The sequence below is a fragment of the Vanacampus margaritifer genome, chromosome 1 (assembly GCF_051991255.1).
Source record: "Vanacampus margaritifer isolate UIUO_Vmar chromosome 1, RoL_Vmar_1.0, whole genome shotgun sequence".
Lineage (NCBI taxonomy): Eukaryota > Metazoa > Chordata > Actinopteri > Syngnathiformes > Syngnathidae > Vanacampus > Vanacampus margaritifer.
The window spans coordinates 59,557,825-59,578,771 of record NC_135432.1 but is presented as its reverse complement, the minus strand read 5'-3'; the positions used below and the strand labels follow the sequence as shown (position 1 = coordinate 59,578,771).

The following is a 20,947-nucleotide window of genomic DNA, read 5'->3' as shown; positions in this document are numbered from 1 at the left end:
CATGTTGCTAGCTAAAAGTAGACCCATGTCAATCATTCGTTCTTCAAAGTGCAGCTGAGATTCAAACAGAGTCGAGTTCCTGTTCTGACTTTGCGCTGCGTTTTCACAGACTGCGGGATGAACTGCCACAAGCTGTGTAAGGACCAGGTGGCCTTTGAGTGCAAGAAGAACGCCAAAGTGAACAACAACACCACCGGCAGTCCCACGCCCAGCTCCACGCCTGTTACCATGGGAACTTCGGAAGGTGGGTCAGGGCACTGCAATCATCCCAGCATGTTATCAGTCTATATTCAAATAAGAAATAGAACTGGATTATGAGGGCTACAGGAAGTCTCTTTGAAACGGGGCATCTAGTAGCAGCGCATAGAATCAACCAAGCATTGTTATTTTGTCAAGCGTCCTTGAAATATTAGCACAATCTTATTTATATGATTTCATCTATTCTTAAGAAAAGTGTTGAAAAGGTTTCAGAGCTCTTGCCTGTTATGGGTGGGTGGTTTTCCTCTAGCTATCTTTAATTTACTGTAAAAGTGAGCAGGCTGCCCACCTGCGACGAGAAATCTGCATTATTCAGCTGCAGGTTAGACTTATAAAAAAGAAAAGAAAAGTGATGCTGTATTTTAACACTTCATCTGAGTCATTTTGTTTTGCATTCATGACCTCCCCCAAAGGCCACACATTTTCTGTGTGTGTGTTTAAATTTAATAGTGTGAGACAATGAGCCTATTACCAAATTAAAACATGGCCCTACTTCAATGCTCAAAAAATCCATTTTAATTTACACAAAATTTTGAGAAGCATCAGTGTGTCTGACTCCAAAATAATCAATACTGTCCACACTGACGGTGCATAAAAATGTTCCTCTTTGACACAGCTGAAGTTAGGCAGTTCAGTTTGGGTAGTGCCTAGCTTTTCTGACTTTTCATTCTGAGGTCCCGGGTTCGAAAATTTAAAAACTCAAAATTGCCAAGGGCTTCTCGATTATGAAGAAAATATTAATCACGATTATGTTGAAATTACAATTAGGGCGATTATTTATTTTTTGGTACAAAACAAGAAAATCTTAAAGTAGATAAAATTATTTGAAACACTATAACTATGCAAGTTCCTTTTGGATGAAACTACTGTAAATTTATTCATTTTGTTTTTTTTTAGAATAAAATAAAAAGGTGCAAATGTAGGCATTTAAATAACTCAAACAACTCAATTAGTATTCATAATCCTTTTTTTACGATTGTGCTAATTTTGTAATTGTGGAGTGTAATAATTGAAATTGTAATTGAGTTTATAGGTGTGAATGTGAGTGTGAATGGATGTTTGCTTATATGTGCCCTGTGCACACTAAAAGAGAATTGTTGAACCAATTTAAAATTACAAATTGAATTTTTAAACAACTTAATAAAATTGCTTCAATTGGTAACACACGATGAAATTACGTTAATCCAAAATCAATATATTAAATTTAATTAATTATGAGTTCATTAAACTTAATATATTCATTTGAATTAAGTTCATCCGAAATTAATCCAAAGTAAATGTTAAGTTTAAAAAAACTCATAATTAATTAAACTTAATATATTGACTTTGGATTAACTTTATTCAATCGGGTGTTACCAATTGAAGCAATTTTAAGTTTTATAAAAAGTAAATTTAAAGTTGCTCAACAATTCAATTTGTAATCAATTCTCTTTTTAGAGTGTGATTGGCTGATGACTAGTCCAGGGTGTTCAAAGTCGCCTGACACAACTCCTGCTCACCTGCAAGCCCAATAGAAAATGCATGGAAACTCAGTACCCAATGACAGGCGAATATTTGATAAGAAGTTATGTTAAAACTAGGATCCTTTAGAATGGTGCAAAGGTTTGAACTTCCGCTAAAATTGTCCAATAACCTTATGAACTTTGAAAAAAAAAAAGAAAATAGCAAATATTTCTTGTTAATATCTCTGTTACAGTGCTGTCTTTTGCTTGTAATTTCCAACCAAATCCGTTTTACTGTACTGTCATTATGAGCGTTTTTGTAGAGTGGGAGGAAATAAATACTCACAGAGAACTCACACAAACACAACAATGCCGCTTAACTATCCACCACTGCCTCCCTGTGTCTTCTTCAGGTTCCGACGAGTGTCCCTTCCACTACCCGTCTGAAGACTGGAGTCCAGACTCTCCAGTCACCTCCCATTTGAGGCTCAACCAGGTCCACAGCGCCACTCAGACCGAGGGTCCGCCGCCGTCCCCCGATGCCGCTCAACCTCACCCCTCCCTGCTGTTCCCGTCGGCGCCCGCTCCCTCGACGACGTGTCTCAGCCCGCTGCCCCAGAGGAAACAGCGCCACTGTGCCAAGTGGGAGAACCGAATTTCTGTTGTACAGAAGCCCCGAGAGCCAGAAGAGGACAACAAATCCGTTATTGAAGCCCTGCAATCAGTGAGTGTGGCAGCACATGTCGTTATAATCTCATTTGTAGGGATGTTTGATACCGCTTTTTTTTTTTACAGCGTGAGTACTCAACTCTTGCGTATAGCATTTTATCTTAAAATTAAGGGCGATTTTCTATTCTTCTAATTTCTCGTTCTTGACCATCGCAAGTGTTGCTTATCGGTACTCACGCATTGCTACTCATTTATAATATTTCTTTCTTTATTTTTATCAGGATAATGACAGGCTCCAAAAAGCCAACGAGACACTACACAGGAAGTTGAAAGAGACCGAGCACGAAGTGGACATGTTAAAGTCGCTGCTCAAGAGCCACGCGCTCCATCCTGTGGAGGAGGACGAATCCTACTAGAAACAACAAGTACAATACAGTATCAGATGCACACGGCCGGTTAGGTTGTTTTATATTTTGTTTTTAGATGAAACATTGCCACAGAATGCAGTTATCAGTACTTGCACCTAATACATACAAACAATTGATAAAGTTTAATGAAGCAGTGAAACCTCCAAAGCTGAAGACAAGTGACTCTGTGAGGCTGACTTCCAAGTTGTTTCCCGTACAGGAAATAGTGTCATTAAAGTGTAATAGAAACTAGCCATCATCTACGGAAGCGTATTGCATTCACTTGAAAAAAAAAATAGTCCTGTTTTTCTGACTTATTTTTGGGAGGAGCTTTGTTTTTTTGAGTTTTTTATGTTTTATTGAATATTTTTCTTCCCAGTTTTTTTAGTAATTTTTTTTCTGTTTAAAAAAATATATTTTTTCCTCAGTTTTTCTGAATAATTTCCCCTGTTTTATAAAATTATTATTTTTCTGTTTTTCTGAATATTTTTGTTGTTGTTTTTCTGAATATTTTTGTTGTTGTTTTTCTGAATATATTTTTTAAAGGGCTTTTCCCTCAGAGATTAGAGAACAAACCACAGTACAGTATATGCGGGAAAGTGTCCGCTTCCACTTTTCTGAATAATTTACCCCACCAATACCCACCACCACCCCCACACCCCCTGTTTTTCTGAGTAATTTTTCCTCCTGTTTTTCTAAATATTTTATTTGCAGCCTTTTTTTCGTAATATTTTTTGGACAGAAAAAAAATATTCAGTTAAACAGAAAAAAATATTCAGAATAACCGAAAATGTATTTAAAAAATACTCAAAAAAACAAAGCTCCCCCAAAAAATTTGTCAGAAAAACAGGAGTTTTTTGTTTTGTTTTTTTTAAGTGAATGCAATACGCTTCCGTAATGATCAAAACCTTAATTAGCTATACAGGTAATGTTTTCAGTAACAATCGAACTGCTTCTAAAATAGGTTACTCTATAGTAAAAGCACTTTCCCTTTGAGGACACTAGAATGCAGACAGTAATGGAGAGTGAACAGGAAGTAGTTTGCAGAGTGATACTGCCACCTAGTGTCGGTTGCCTGATTTAATAAAAGCTGATTCTAAAGTCTCAATGAATATTATTGCTGGGATTGTACTGAACCGGCAGATTCTTCTGTGTGTATGCCACACTGAGTCCCAGATCTGATTGAATGTTCACCCCCTTAGTGTCAAAAAGCAAATCACACTTGTGTTCATTTCAATTCGTCCAATTGCCACCTGCATTTTCCTATATTGCAAAATCATGACCCATGACAATAAGGAACATATAATGTTCCAATGAAAAAAATAATATCATATTTTTTCATGCATGACTACACATGCGTACATATTCAAATTGCCTTTCAGATTACCTTAGAATCTTTTTTAGGAAAATGCAACATCAATCATCTTCATTTTAGGAAATGAAGGTTGCAGGCCAAAACAGCCGTATAACAAACACACTGTCGGAATAAATATGCTATAAAAACAACAATTGTATTTTAAAGGCGGGGATTTTAACCCTAATTTGTGTCATAATTTATCACTAACCTACACTAATGCAGTCATAAAGTCATACCGTTAAAATATATATATATATGAAAAACACATTGCGGTCACAGATATAAAACAATCCAATAAAAAAAACTGTAAACATGGTGCAAACTGGGTGTGCCTTCTTTTACCGCGTGAAGACTTACGCTGCCGAAAATGCCATACGCCATTCAACTTTGGAGGTGCCATTGTACTTTTTTTTTCTTTTTTTAAGAAAAAACACAAGAGTAACTGGTCAGGTGCAATTAGTATCAAATTATGGACATTAAAGTCATGCACTGTAGTGCTACACTGGAAAAAAAAAGTGTGCCATCATGTAAAGTGAAAAACAAGATATTTATATTCAATTGATTTTGAGACTCACATGCCTGTGGAATATGTATAATAGTGTAAAAATATTTATTCGTATTGGGTTATAATTGCAGTAGAATGACACCTAATGACCTACCTTTAGTGCATCTTTTAGTTATGTAAAACACTACACAGTTCATATGAAGTGTGAAATTAACTTTTTTTTTTTTGTATTTTGGTACTGTTAGATGTATTTTTTGCTTATCTCTGCATGGCATATCTCTACTTTTCTAGTTTTATGGCCAGTGTTGTAAATGGGAATTGTGGTTGTGTTAACTACCTGCTCATTTTTCATGACAATATTGTGAGCTTTTTGTTAAAAAAAAAAAATGCTTGTGTCACTCCATTTCACCAGTGAGGGGCACTAAAGCCTCATAAAATCCCAGGCTGTGTTTATCCCATCAGTTCTGGTCTGCTTTTGAAGAAACCTTTTCAAATTGACAAATAGTTACTTTATTATTATTATTTTTATTTTTTTTACATCAGATGCCCCAAGTGAATTATCCTTTGTCTTTTGCACTGCCTACAGCAGACATTCATCCCATAAACTAAAGAAAGCTCTCATTGAAAGTCATTGTGTGTGCATTTCTTGCAATGCCGTGTGCAGAATTGCCTCTGATGTGTAAAGCAGCGCCTCCCAAGTCTATCGCGCCACTGACAGCTCATTTAGTTCTATTTGAATGGGAAAGAGGGAAATAACACAAGCCCGAGTCCAGTCCAGCATGCTGTATGCACACTAAATACTGAATAGATTCCAATATCATGCTGGCTTTATAGGGTGTGGGGTCTTTTCAAGACATTTTTAAAAAGGCTGTTACACCGCGCTGAAGATGAGAATTTACTGGACCTATTGACAAATCAGTCAGTTGAAAATCAATATTCAACCCCACAACCCAGACAAGCCATTATGGTTTAGCCTGAAGGACATATGTTGGCTAAATGAAACTTGCATTGTAAAACAGCCAACAGGCTGCCTAATTACAGACAGACACAGGACTTATCACCAAGACATCTGTGTGTAGAGGAACCTCCTTTCTATTTTATAACAAACATATATTTGCTTTGACTGCCATTCACTGCCATTGACGGCTATAAACGTCAAAAATTCATTTAAACTATTTCTATTAGTTTAACATTTTTTCCCACTTTTGTTAACAAGAGTATGAAAACCTAGACATTTTTTTAATAATCTTTTTTTTTGAGGGGGGGAAAGATTGTTAAAAAAAATATTTTTTTAATTATAATTAATCGTATGACTTCAATAGTTAACTCACGATTAATCACAAATTAAATATACCCCCCAAAAAATTCTAGGTTTTCATACTTTTGTTAACAGAAGTGGAAAAAAATGTTAAACTAATAGAAATAGTTTGAATGAATTTTTGATTAATTAATTTTTGACGTCTATAGCCGTCAATGGCAGTGATAGAGTTAATAATAGGCTACATACAAATTGTTTTTGCAAAACCACAATTGTATTTCTTGTTGAATCGACCCCCACGCAGTACGATAGATAGGGAAAAATCAAAGAATAATAAATGGTGTAAAAGGCCTTTTGATTTAAAAGATATCTCAACTCAATGCTATTGTTTTAGAAATGCCACCTTTGATGTAATGAATATATTGGATTCATGTTAATTTAGTATCTATCATACACGCCAAGAAATGTTCAAAAATTCGTTCAATGCTAACATTACAATTTTTTCTCCTTTTTTTTACTTAAAGACGTTAGTTATATGGATGTTTTAGATACACAACATGTAATCTATTTGTTTTGGAGTGGCATTAAACACATTTTTGCTCAAAAGTCAAAGCCCAAAAAATCGTCATACTCATAAGTGGGGTCAATCTCAAGGCACCATTGTACATTATTCCCTATGAGAGTTTTGTAAATTAGAGCAACTTGGAAGTCAACCAGCTCACTGCACTGTGTTCTTGGTGCCACTGCGCTCATGGAATTAAGCTAGTGGGAAACATTTGCAAGTTAACTGTCATCGAATGAATGTGTTCTTAAACTAATTAGGCAAAATTGTCATTGTGTCCCCCTGGCACACAAAACACCATGACAACAAAGTACCTTGAACACACATTTGAACACAAAAGAACAACAGTGACTGCGGGGTGTTGCCAAGCTGCTCTAATTCTCTTGATTATGAAAGTGAGTTCATTAGGTTTCTTAATGATGGCCGAAGGATCCGCGCGGGCACCGCAGAGGGAGCCTGCAGTGATAATCAAAAGGAGAATTACTTGAAAATAACCAGAATTGCATGAAGACATGGAAACGTTTTAATTAACCTTATTGGGATGAAGAGGTTGTCCGCTAAGAGAAACATCGCTGCTGTCCTGACTGTATCTCATTTGAATGTCATTATGGGATTTGATGCGCGTGTCAGAGAAGTGCTAGAGGAGGAAAAGTGCAAAATGAAGTAATTAGGGATGGTGAAATGCAAAAAGCTGTGAATTTGCTGTAAATGATGATGTCATTTAGCCATTTCATTTCCGTCCGTCATTTGGCATGGCGACATCACTCACTGTTTACATCCGTCGCATTTTGTAGTTTACTTTTTATATAGTATGCATATATTTGGCAGGCACGAGCTTTGTTGTTTTAATGAGCCTTTTCGGAGCAATCATTTTGACAATGAGTAAGTAATGGGGCAGAAAGGAGGATTATGCAAACTTTTTCCATAAATCATTGTGGATGTTTTATGGAAACAATCATTAGCTCACGCTGTCTGTTCAACATCCTCCATGTAGGAAGGAAGTAGTCTGCTTTATAAACTGATGAACAAACAAACTCAAACGTTTACTTGTGTACTTGTTAACAGTTCAGAGTTCTGCGAAATGACAAACCGATCTAATGATGCACCGTTTTTTTTGCGCAGTAATGTTCTGTATATTGTTTATGGAAAAGGGCAGCATGGTGAACCGTCTGCCTCACAATTCTGAGGTTGGGGGTTTGAATCTTGCATCTTCATTTACGTGCTTGGGCAAGTCCAGTTTAGCATATTTGGAACTTTGGTAGACACACTACAGTACATCTCCTTGGGCGTTTTTTTTTTTTTTTTTTTTATGAAAACTGCAATGCACTTAGAATTTTGGATTACAAATTGAATTGTTGACCGACTTGTTTCAAAAATTGTTTCAAGTGGTAATTAAGTTAATCCAAAGGGAATATATTAAATTTAATGTTAATCCAATGTTTGTCTTAAATTCAATCGTGTTTTACCACTTGAAGCAATTTTTTTTTAAGTTGGTCAACAATTCTCTTTCTGAACTTAAGTTGGTTCAACAATTCTTTTTTTTTAGAGTGCAGGTGGTGTAATGAGATTTTGGTGGATTTAAGCAAGCCACAGGCAGACAGATTTGACGCTCCACAGACATGTGTGGTGTATGTCATCATATTTCATTCATAAATGTGACAACCATGTGGGACAATCTCTCAGAATCATTGTACAAATCAATTCATTGAACACATTATTATCAATATTAGGGCTATGTGTCTCTCCACAAAAGACGATTTGATACGGTTTTCGATATATGCGGTACGAAATAATTCAAGGACGGCTCAATTTGAAGGAAAAAAAAGGTTTCCATTTGCAGTTTACCTGTATAAACACACTCTCATGCACGTCAATGTCTGCTTCCACATTGTGCACTTCCCTTATTTGAATGGGAATGAGGGGAGCTGCTTCAATTTGCCAGGAGTCGGCTGCGTTCCATCCCACAACAGCGTCCCACATTTCAAAAACATGCATAGTTATTAGTTATATGTTCCTTGAAGACTCTAAATTGTCCATAGGCATGAATGTGAGTGTGACTGACAATCAGTCCCCTCCCTCTTGTTCAAAGTCAGCTGAGCTAGGCACCAAAAAAAAAAATATTTAGTTTATTTAATAATAGGTGCATGCAAATTTCATATTTGACTTGTTGATTGATGCAAATCTTTTTGCTCCCATCATGCATTCGGCTGGAGAGCCATGGAGAAAAGCACCAAGCCCAGAACAGGAATACACAATGATGCAATCGTAGTTGAACTGAATCATAAAGCAGACTGCTTTTGTTTTGTATTGTGCTGCGGTGCCTGCCAACACATGGTGCGATACCAATGTGCCTAATTCAAAACAAATCGATTTCAAAGTGTAAAAGTTGCTCATCCCTGCCAAGAGATGGGGTGGATACAGTATCGTAGAACAAGCATAACATCAGAGTTGAGTAATCAAAAAGGAGTGCTGAGTGAAGATGAGCTTCTGCATGCAAATATGGACTGAAACTACACACACACATACACACATTTCAAGATAAAAGTCTGTAGTGAAGAATTGTCAGAAACAGAAAGTCAGGATGAAGGGGCAAAGTCAGCCCAACAGAGAATTCCGCAGGAAGAAGGAATAAATTCAAGTTTGGATGTCATTTGCCAAGTTTTGGTGAAATGCATTTGTTGTTTTTTCAAAGAGACGGATAGATGAGGCGGGGGGGTTATGCAATAATGTAATAAAGTAAATAATAATTTAAACACACATTTTCACATCCACTTCTAATTGTATTACATTATGAGAAAGAAAACAGTGAACTAAATACAAACAAATTGACGAGGATGACAAGGCACACCTCGACAAGACAGCAGCGACCGGAGCGAGCTGATTGGTAGACACAAAGAACAAGGCTGACGAGAGCAGGCGGAAGAGAAAACCTAACAAGCAAACCAGACATGAAATAGTTACATAGAGAAACAACAGGTAATATTTAACAAAACTAAATCTATTGAAAAGAATGCAAAAGTCCCCAAACACCGATCATCGCAATATATGAACGCTCTGTGAAATCCACAATATGAATAAAATAATGGATAGAAAATATTTATCAATAATGCGGTATATGATGCAATTCATGTTACCAATGTAAAACATCAAAACAGATCAAGGAGGTACTTCATAAAATCCAATATAGTTACATTAATCATCATTTACAAAGATAATGATTTTACATTGACACTGTCAGAGAGGTATTGAATCTCTTTATTGTAATTTGCAGTCCTATGATGAAACTATCTCATCAAGTATTTAGATGCTTGTTGAGCTGTTAGGCATTAATCTAAAAAAAAAAATGTCAGGAATATTTTTTAAATGTAGCAGTGGTTGTGTATGGTTGACATTTTTTAATGTTGAATTCACAAGAACTTTAATGATCCGTTGGGCCGCATTAGACTCCACATCAGAAGGCAAATAAAAGTGGCATTAAAATTCAAATAGATACTTTTACATGTGCAAAGAGCATCTCAGAGCACATTATGAATAAAACTGAGGGATGTAATAAGTGTGCGTGTAAAAATAAAGTCAAATGAAACTCAAATTCAATCTCATCTTTCAGTTACGTTTTATGTCTGCATTGAGGGCAGCACTTCAAAAGCTTCTTAGGTTCGAATCTCAGCTCAGGTCCTCCCGTGTGGGGTTTGTATGTTCTTCCGATGCTTTCTGGGGTTTAAAAGTATCCTTCCTTAGCGACCTGAGACACTTTTGGCTTTAAAAACCTCTCAGCCTGAAATGCCCCAAAGATACAAAGACACATCATAACCCCGGAAATGGCTCACTGCCGGGTGCCGATACGCCATGTTAAAAGGTCAGACGTGTAGTCGTTGCTCTGAGGCGTCAATTCCATTAGAAGGTAGTCAGGACAATTGGTACAGTTTTCCTCGCCAGCAGCTACTTGGGGTTTATTACCTGTGTTGCAAAGCCCTGATAAAAAAAAACTCTAAAACATTTAAGATAGATGTCAGTTCTTGTTAGTTGTACCTGGAAGAGTCCTTTTTTTAAAGACTTCCCTGATCATCACGGTACCAAATATGGTTACTTTCCTCACAGTTAAGGTAACAAATAGAGCTCATTTACGGAACCAAATTTGCTTCCTTTCCCAAGACTAAAGGTACCAAATATGGTCCCTGACACATACAATAGAAAATATGATTACTACTTAAGGTACCAAATATGGTTTCTTCCCTGGTAGTTGAGGTACTAAATATGGCCCATGGTCCTAAACAAGGCTTCTGTCCTGATACCTACGGTACCAAATGTGGTTACTTTTCTCACAGTTACCAAACAAACAGAACCAAATTTGCTTCCTTCCCCAAGACTAAAGGTACCAAATATGGTCCCTGGTACATACAGTAGAAAACATGATTACTACTTAAGATACCAAATATGTTTTCTTCCCTGATCATCACGGTACCAAATATGGTTACGTTCCTCATAGTTAAGGTAATAAATAGGGCTCATTTACAGAACCAAATTTGATTCCTTTCCCAAGACTAAAGGTACCAAATATGGTCCCTGACACATAAAGTAGAAAATATGATTGTTACTTGAGGTACCAAATATGGTTTCTTCCCTGATCATCACGGTACCAAATATGGTTACTTTCCTCACAGTTAAGGTAACAAATAGGGCTCATTTATGGAACCAAATTTGCCTCCTTTACCAAGACTAAAGGTACCAAATATGGTCCCTGATACATACAGTAGAAAATATGATTCCTACTTAAGGTACCAAATATGGTTTCTTCCCTGATCATCATGGTACCAAATACGGTTACTTTCCTGGTAGTTGAGGTACTAAATATGGCCCATGGTCCCAAACAAGGTTGCTGTCCTGATACCTACGGTACCAAATGTGGTTACTTTTCTCACAGTTACCAAACAAACAGAACCGAATTTGCTTCCTTTCCCAAGACTAAAGGTACCAAATATGGTCCCTGATACATACAGTAGAAAATATGATTATTACTTGAGGTACCAAATATGGTTTCTTCCCTGATCATCATGGTACCAAATATGGTTACGTTCCTCATAGTTAAGGTAATAAATAGGGCTCATTTACAGAGCCAAATTTGATTCCTTTCCCAAGACTAAAGGTACCAAATATGGTCCCTGACACATACAGTAGAAAATATGATTGTTACTTGAGGTACCAAATATGGTTTCTTCCCTGATCATCACGGTACCAAATATGGTTACTTTCCTGGTAGTTGAGGTACATGGTCCTAAACAAGACTTCTGTCCTGATACCTACGGTACCAAATGTGGTTACTTTCCTCACAGTTACCAAACAAACAGAACCAAATTTGTTTCCTTTCCCAAGACTTAAGGTACCAAATATGGCCCTTGATACATACAGTAAAAAATATAATTACTATCCTGAGTAATCATAAGATATCAAATATCATTCCTTTCCAGATAGTCAATGTACAAAATGTGTGTGTAGTCCCTGAAACATGAAGTACCAAAGGTGGTTTCTGTTCTGATCATCGGGTACCAAAAGTGGTTCCTTTCCTGGTACTTCAGGTATTAAATATGGTCCCTGGTAGTTAACAGTACAGTTAAGGTACCAAATATGCTTCATTTACAGATGTGTAATATACCAAATTTCTTTTCCTGAGATTTAAGATACCAAATATGGTTCCTTTCCTTGTACTTAAAGCACTGAAATAGGCTCATTTCCTCATAGTTATGGTACCAAATACAGTATAGTCCATGGAACTTAAGGTCCCAAATATGGTTCATTTCCAAATATTTCCGATACCAAATTTGGGTAATTTTCCCCGTAGTTATGGCACCATAGAACTTAAGGTCTTAAATAATGTTTATGGTACCAAATATGGTTACGTTCCTCATAGTTTAGGTACAAAAGATTGTTCTTATACTTGAAATACAAAATATGGTTCTTTTCCTGATGCTTGAGGTATTAAAAACTGGTACTGTACTTAAGGTCCCAAATATGGCGCTCTCTTAAGTACCCCAGAAATATACGTAAGCAGCCACACAAAATGTACCGTATGTACAACAATAATAATAAGAATGATGATGATGATGATGACGACATAACTTTATCCATACAACTACATTTATTGATAAAGATAAATATTTCACGTCAGAGCATGTCATTAAAAACCTTTCAAATCTGCTGCTTCGCTGCCTTCCACTTCTTGCCAATCTCGGTTAAAAAGAAGTTAGAGTTAACGGCGTGTAAATAGATGCAGTACTTATTAGTCTTATCACCAGACTGTGTGGAGATGTTGTGTGAAACACAAATGTGTTGCTTGCCTACACGTCTGTGCCATTGCGACTTCCTGTCTCACGCACACACACTTTCCCTCACACACTATTGCATTATGTCAGGTCCCTCCACGCAGAACGATTACTTGAAAACGAGGAAAGTCAACTGACTTCAGGTGGTTTAAAGTGTGATAAATGCATGTATCATCCAGCACACACCTTGTAGTGTACACACTTGACATATCTTTCCACGGTCTCTAATGAGTTAAGAAAGTGTAAGCCACAAAAGCCATCCATGTGTTTCCTCCGCAAGCTCTTCCTCTACCTACTTGGTAACCATGGTTACCTTAGGTGTCATTTTGTCAACCTATTTTAAGAAACTATAATCATCCACTGTACTACACGCACACACACACACACACACAGAAATTGTAGGAGGGAGTTGGTCATGCGGATACTTTAGACTTGCATAACTTTTAACTTTGACTCCCTTTTGAGTATATTTTTGGCCACACGAGTGGATGAGAGCACACGTCCTTGTACTATTTAATGATAAAATCTCCATGCAGCGTGTAACCGCCAACAACACAATTTGACAAGATAAAATAATGGAAATATGTCAACAAAAATCTGGTTGTATTTTTCTAAAGTGCCCTTTGACAAAAAAGCGCAGCGTGAGAAATCTCTGTTAGATGAATTCGGAAGCTAAGTGGATGTAATTAAATCTCCCCATGAGTCGTCAGTCAACATTATGAGCACTAAAATATGCATACGGTATTGTATTTCTCCATAGAGGCAATGATTTTTATAGATTTTTTTTTAGACTGCCTGAACAATCTAAAGCAATTCAATACACAAGTAGCCTAATGAATGTTCCGTTTTTATACATTCTTAATACTTTGACGGATGTTTATCTAAATGAAACTCTCCGAATACTGTAATTGAATTCTGTACACAAAATGTAATCACGGGGGCGGTGATGTTGTCATGACATTCTGTTGATGGCCTCCATTTTTCACTTTATGATGACAACTACACGCTCAACTCGATGGAGGGAGGGAGGGAGGAGGAGTGGGGGGGGGGAGGCTCCAAATACTGCTACTTCTGATTAATTATGCACCGCGTGACATGTATTATTAGGCTTGACAAGAGACGGGGGTAGTGCAGACATGTTGTGAAATAAATATGATCTATGGAGCGGTTATTATTTCTTTCTGAAATCAGCGTTGTTTTCAATAATTGTCAACACCTGCCATCGTGTACCAACAAATGTTAAATGAACCACGGTTCTAAAAAACTCACGGCTCTATCAATGCCACACATTTTTAACGGGTGACAGGTCTGGACTGCTGGCAGGCCAGTCTAGTATTCTCTTACTACAAAGCCACTCTGACATGTTTTAGAATGTGGCTTGGTATTGTCTGGCTAAAATAATCTGGGATGTTCCTATATAAGAGGTTAGCATGCAGTATGTTAGTCCAAAATCTGTATGGCCCTTTCGGTATTAATGGTGCCTTCACAGATGAGCAAATTAGCCATTCACTCGCACCCCTGTACCATCACAAATGCTAGCGTTTAAACTTTTCACCGAGAGCTATCTGGATGGTCCTTTTCCTTCTTAGATGTCTCCCATTGTTTTCAAAAACAATTTGAAATGTGGACTCGTCAGACCACGACACACTTGTCAGATGCAGATCCAGAGAATCCAGCAGGGTTTCTGGGTATAGTTTATACGGCTATACATTTGTTCATGTAGCAATGAACTGTTAACTGGTTTTCTGAAGTGATCCTGAGCCCATGTGGAAATATCCTCTACACAATTATGTCCGTTTTTAATGCAGTCGGGGCATGAAAGATCAAAAGTCAAGGGTTATTCGATGGTGGTTTGCAACCTTGCCGCTTCCCTGAGGAGATTTTGCCAGATTCTCTGAATCTTTATGGACCGTAGATGATGAAATCCCAATGTTGTCATTCACTGAATTGCTAAATTGGATCTTTGACGTCTATAGCCGTCTATGGCAGTGAATGAGTTAAACTATTTGAAGAAACAACAAAAATAATAATAATGTAATGTTTCCTTTTTTTTTTTTGAGGACCTGCTGTTTTGTTCACCTGACAAGGTTTTTGGTCCTGCAAAGTGATGGATACCACACAGTCATGATGAGTACACAGCCACTGGTGCTGTCCATATGCAGTTCAGATCAATACACATCCAGTGAAGCAGTCACAAAAAAAAACGATGGTGCAGCATGTGGCGCGCCGTAATGATGTCCCACTTGGTTCTTCACTCTGGAAACGAGTCTCCCAATTGTCCATTTGAGGCTTTGCAAAAAGTGAGGCAGGGTTTAGATTGAACCCCTCCCTGACCTCCTTTCCTTTTGAGCCTCTGCCCCCCCCCCCCCCCCTCCCCTCCCCCACCCACCGGAATCCCAAAGCCTCTACGAGGTTGTTTACTGCTCTCAAGTGCACCGCAGCGACCATGTACACTGAGAATGGCTTTTTTTTTTTTTTTTTAAAGAGGGCATAGGCAGCAGACCTGAAAGTGCACCTCGGTGGGAAGAATTAAAGAGCAACATAAAGAAAATTATTGATTGAATCCTTAAGTGGATGCAGGGGCACATAAAAACACATAAAACAAAAGCTACTTCGAGTAAAGCATGTTGTTCTACGCTTCACAATACGGCGCGGAAGATGATGTTGTCTACGGCATGACAGCATAATCATGTGTTGCATGCTGATAACGAATGTCTACTTCCTCGGTGAACACACAGCCATCAATCAAGTGGCTGCAATCCAGCAGAGCTGCAGAGGAAGCGGAACGCGGTACCATCCTGGTGTCTTTAAAGCTCTCCGGGGAACTCTTTTTTATTTTTATGTGCTGTCGGGACTCTGGTCAGGCAGAGTGAAGTTTGCTACTATATAGCCGCTGCCTGCTGTGTCGGTAAGAGAGGTTCGTAACATAGAAAGATTTTAGTCTCTCAGTCCATATGTATCACTTCCTTGACATCAATTACTACTTTACTTTCCTATCAGCCAGGGTCAGCCAGCAGATTGACCCGAGAACGTTCTGTCTGCTTTTACAAGACTCCTTTAAAACCGTTAAGTGATGCCGTGTCATTACGTGTCAAACGGTATTAAACTTCCATCGACAAATCAGCCGTGCAAGCAACGTATATAGTTGTTTTCCTAAGTGTGGACTTCTAGCAGAGTGTGTCCACATTAAAGGAATTCCATCATATTAATAACCTTGAGGCCCGCTTTATTATTCATGGCGCAGAAGCGCGGCTGTCCAAATGGATTATCATTGCCGATCCATTCGGAGGTGTGGACATAGACAATGTTGTTTGTCTGCACATTTCATCTCTCTGGAGTTTAATGTTTACTATCGCTAGAATTTTTTTTGTTGACTTGAAATATAAATAATTAATATCCTAATCTACTCCTGAATTCTGCGACAAACAGCCTAGGGTGTAGCCTGCCTCTCGCTCAAACTCAGCCGGGATCGGCTCCAGTGCGAAATTAAACTAATATTCTGCGAGTGATTTTAAGTCATAATTGGAAAATCGGTCAATATTTTGTATTTAAAGGGGAAGTCAACCCCGCCCCTCAAAAAAATTTGGGGACAATAATTTGTTCTGTGCAGCCCCATTGATCTAAATATGGTAATCTGGTTAATGTGTTAGTGGAAAATGAGTTAAGCAGGAAAATTCAGCCATTTTTATCCATCTCAGGGGGCGGCCATTTTGCCACTTGCTGTCAATTGAAGATGACATAAATTTTGCTCAGGTCTCGGGTAACAACCAATCACGGCTCTGCTTCAAAACACAGGTGAGCTGTGATTGGTCGTTATTTTCTAAAGCAGAGTTTTGATTGGTTGTTACCTAAGAGACCTGAGCAACATTGATGTCATCTTCAGTCGACAACAAGTGGCAAAATGGCCGCTCCCCTGAGATGGATAAAAGTGGCTGGATTTGCCTTCATAACTCTTATTCCACAAATGTAATATTAATCAGAATGTCATGTGCGTGCTAGTGAAGTCACATATAACATACTATTGTCAAGAAATGTTTAAAGTTGACTTCTATCTTTGAAACTTTTGCCACATTTCTACATTTCTCCTTAAAGGCATCATGTAGGGAAAAAATGTACAGAAGCGCCATGTGTGAAAAGCTTCATAAATGACTTGTTGCTCCACCTCCTGCAGATCAATTTAAGTGCTTTGCTACTTTCCACACCCATCGGATTAAACTGACTAATTCCCACTAGCGTAGACATGATTGAAGCTAATTTGCAGCCACTCTCATTCAAAACCCGAGCTTCACGGACGTCATAATACCGGTGAGCTGCTTTTTCTAGTTAGCACCCAATCAAGAGCTAATTGATATTTTTGCGATGAACGCTGGCGGTATAACAATCATGGGCAAGCGCGATGCATGCGCTGTGGTGACATGACAGCTAAATATAGAGTGGAAAATGGAGCGGAGGAAAAGGGCACAGTGAGGACCATAAATATTCACAGTCTGGCTACACACAGGAGGGCTCAAATGCGGCTCACTTTTATGTGCGGATGCACTCGTGACTTAAATCCAAACAAAAACACAAAAGGAGGAACTTTGTGTTTGTTTGCCTTTTACGACACCCAGTTTTTTAGGACCTCTACATGGTGCTGTTGTGGTTGTGTTTGTACAGTGCGGACTATATGAAACTACCAACCCCTAACCCTAATGTTTACCTCTCACACACTACTGAAATGACTGAAAAGCTCTCACATGCACTACTGAAATAGTATTCGCTCATGCACACTAATGAAATACTCTCACATTCGAATAAAACCCACTCATAAACTACACAAACATTATTCGCTCTCACACACTACTGAAATGCTGTCAAATACAACTGAAACATTCTCATACACATTACTGAAAAATATTTCACTCTCATTATTGAATCGTTCTCACATTTGACAACAACACTCGCATACTACCAGAAATGATTTTGATGACTCAAACATTGCTCTCATTGACAAGTATGTACACTGTAATACAGAGGTGGGCATCCAGGGCCGGAGTCCTGCAGGTTTTGCATGTTGCCCTTTTCCAACACAGCTGATATATGATCAGCTCATCAGCAAGCTCTGCATAAGCCTGATAACAATCCTGTTGATTGGAATCAGCTTGTGTTGGAAGTGAGAAACCTCCAAAACCTGCAGGATTTCGGCCCTCGAGGACCGAGATTGCCCACTTCTACTGTAATACTCTCACACAAACTACTGAAAAAGTATTTGTTTACATACATTACTGAAACACTATCATACACACGAGTGATACAATATATGTTCACACACCATAATGAAACACTCTCACACATACTGTTGAAATGCTCCCACATTAATGATGGAAATGCTCCCACTTACTACAGAAAAATATTCACTCACACGTTCAACCGAAGTGTTCTCACACACACTACCGAAAAAGTGTGTTTGCATAAATACACTATTGTAACACTCACGTGCATGTCTCTCATCAGTACCAGTGAAATGCTCTCATACATACAACTGAAAAATATGTTTGCTCACAAACACTACCAGAATGCTCTTATAGTCACCTCTGAAAAATGATCCACCAAAACACACACTACTGAAATGCTTTCACTCTTTTGAAACAGTCCCACACACACTCCTGAAAATTTTATTTCCTCACACACCCTTATGAAACATTCTCACAAAAACTATTGAAATATTCTCACTTTCATGTTCTAAAATTCTCTCATTTACTACTGAAAATTATTCACTCGCATATACTACTGAAGTGCTCTCATATACACTATTGAAAAGGTGTTTGCTTGAATACACTATTTAAACGCTCTCACATGCAAGACTAAAACACTCTCAACAGCACCACGGAATGCTCTCATTCACAGGTTTGGGGAAAAAATTCTCACACACCACTGAAATTGTTTCACACTATTAACACACTCTCACACACACACTAATGAAAAATGTATTTCCTCACACACCATAATGAAACACACGCTATTGAAATGCTCTCACATAAATAATAGAAATGCTCTCACTATTGAAAATTATTCACTCACACACTCGAGTCCACAAGGCCTTCTTTGCTGGCCTAAACACTATCAGAAGCACTGACCTACATTTCCAGCATCAATTATCATAATCGTTCCATAAAATTTCAATTTGATTAAAAATAAATCCTGTGCTCTATACATGGAAGATCTCAACTTGATGAATCTACAATATCACCACAAATTTCCATTTAAAAAAAAAAAACGTTTTTATTTTGATGCCAATGTTAAAAAATCTTGGGATTCCGCTGTAGAAGGCTGATGAGAAGAGAAACTAAAGGGTTTTGACCCCAAGCCCTCCATCCGCCTCTCCAGCCTCCACTTCCAATATCCCCGTCCCCCGGAGGGAGCGGTATCCATCATGGAGACGGCAGCGCTTGTTATGGCACGTTACATGGCGCAAGTCGCGCTCGTGTAAAATGCAAGCCCATGTTCCTGCTGTAAAGTGTCCATCAGGGCCTTAATGCATCTCCCACTGAAAGTGACAGAGCCTCGCCTTTGCACATTATTAACTCCAGACGTTTTTATGAGCCTGTGCAACGCACAAGTGTGCTCTTCTGCATAAGATATGTGTCCACCGAGTGGCTGACGATCACTCATCACATCACTCTTCCTGACTGTGTTTAATCCACAGAATGTGGCCCTTTAAATACTTTGATTATGTCATAATTATTCACTGGCGGAAGCCAAATAAATTAGGCTGACGGATTAATCTATTTTGCCACACGTCTACTTGCAGGCGATTTATATGAATGTTATGTAAAGTGTGTTTATGGTGATAAATGCTTATGGTGACATAAAACATAAGACGCTTTGCAGAGGACGCTGTAAACCACAACCAAATAGGCAGGCTCATGATAAATGCATGGAATTGTCTAAAATATTCATCAAATATGAATGAAGCAATTAATTTATTAATGTTTCTTTGTGTGTTATATTTAGAGTCTGATCACAGAGATGTACCTTTTTAGCAATGTATGCTAGCTTTGCCATGGGGCACCATTTTGTAAAAACACATTCAGGAAAAGTGTCTTTTTTCAGGAATTTGCGTTACTGAATTTCGCCCCCCTCATTTTTTTTTTGTTTGTTATCCAGTTCATAGTAGCCCGGTTTACATGGTTACACTTTTTTTTGTCATTACAACAGAAGATCTCTGACCATTGGCTGGTAACCAGTTCAGGGTGTACCCCGCCTACTGCCGGAAGCCAGCAGGGATAAGCTCCAGCAGACTGGCTGTTGTGAGAGAAATGCTTACATGACGATTGTTCGGATTGGCAAAAGGAATATATACTACCCCTCCTGTGACTCTGAATTAAACTCAATTTGGTCTTTTTATTCCGTTTGGTCATTTGGTTTCATTCTAATCGGAATACAAAGCTTCATGTAAACTCAGCTGTTAATTCATCACATTTTGGGGTAAACTATATCGCCTCTTTTGCTGTCTTTGAGCTCAGGTCAAAGCCATGTCCAAAATATTGCTTTGGCGCAGTCTTTTTTTAATTTTAGGGCAAAGGAAGTTGAACGCAGGGGAGGACTTTCATTTAGTCTGGCCATAGCCTTGAAAAAAGTGTTTTTCCACCATCTTGTGGCAGTTATAGGCAAATACACCTTTTGTGTGTAAAATTATTTATTTTGACCCACCCATGAGGAAAAACGTTTAGGAAAAATGATTTATTTATTTATGTATTTATTTATTACTTTTGTTCATTTCAGCGTCTGCACTCTTTTACTTAGAGGAGAAGGCTATCTAAAAACTTTTCTTTTTTTTCCAAAAATCAATCACCACTGACCGGTTTTCTGAAGCTGAGCCGTGATTGGTTGTTACGGTGTTGAACTGTGATGTCATCTTCAGTCGACGGCAAGTGGCAAAATGGCTGCCACTGAGAAGGCTATATCGGGTGTATTTCCACAAACGCAATAACGTGTTTAAACTAGTAGGGCGGTCTACAACATATTAGTGTAAAGAAACATTTTAGGTTGACTTATACTTCTTATTGTTTCTTTGTAGTCTTTTTTTTTTGTACATATATTTAGCTGCACTTCTACTTGAGTACAGTGTGAGTAGACTTTGGTTTGGCCAAACAAAAAATTGTCGTGTTGATTGTTGCAACTTATTCGGAG

At 38.1% G+C, this 20,947-nt stretch overlaps 2 protein-coding genes across 4 annotated transcripts in view; both read left to right on the top strand.

Annotated features, from left to right (window-relative positions):
- LOC144044109 (RAS guanyl-releasing protein 1-like) overlaps positions 1-5,265 on the top strand; it is a 28,750-nt gene extending 23,485 nt beyond the window's left edge. For all 3 annotated transcript variants that reach the window (XM_077558338.1, XM_077558330.1, XM_077558346.1), the window contains 3 exons: positions 110-244; positions 2,114-2,424; positions 2,651-5,265. In XM_077558338.1, the coding sequence (XP_077414464.1) occupies positions 110-244; positions 2,114-2,424; positions 2,651-2,785 (581 nt within the window). In that variant the 3' untranslated portion in view covers positions 2,786-5,265. The remainder of the gene's footprint in view (positions 1-109; positions 245-2,113; positions 2,425-2,650) is intronic.
- A 15,449-nt stretch (positions 5,266-20,714) lies between these two features.
- The window catches only part of LOC144060195 (synapse differentiation-inducing gene protein 1-like), an 11,790-nt gene continuing 11,557 nt past the window's right edge, over positions 20,715-20,947 (top strand). The window contains exon 1 of the mRNA XM_077579472.1: positions 20,715-20,947. This exon is cut by the window's right edge and continues 413 nt beyond it. The gene's annotated coding sequence lies outside the window, so the exon portion shown is untranslated.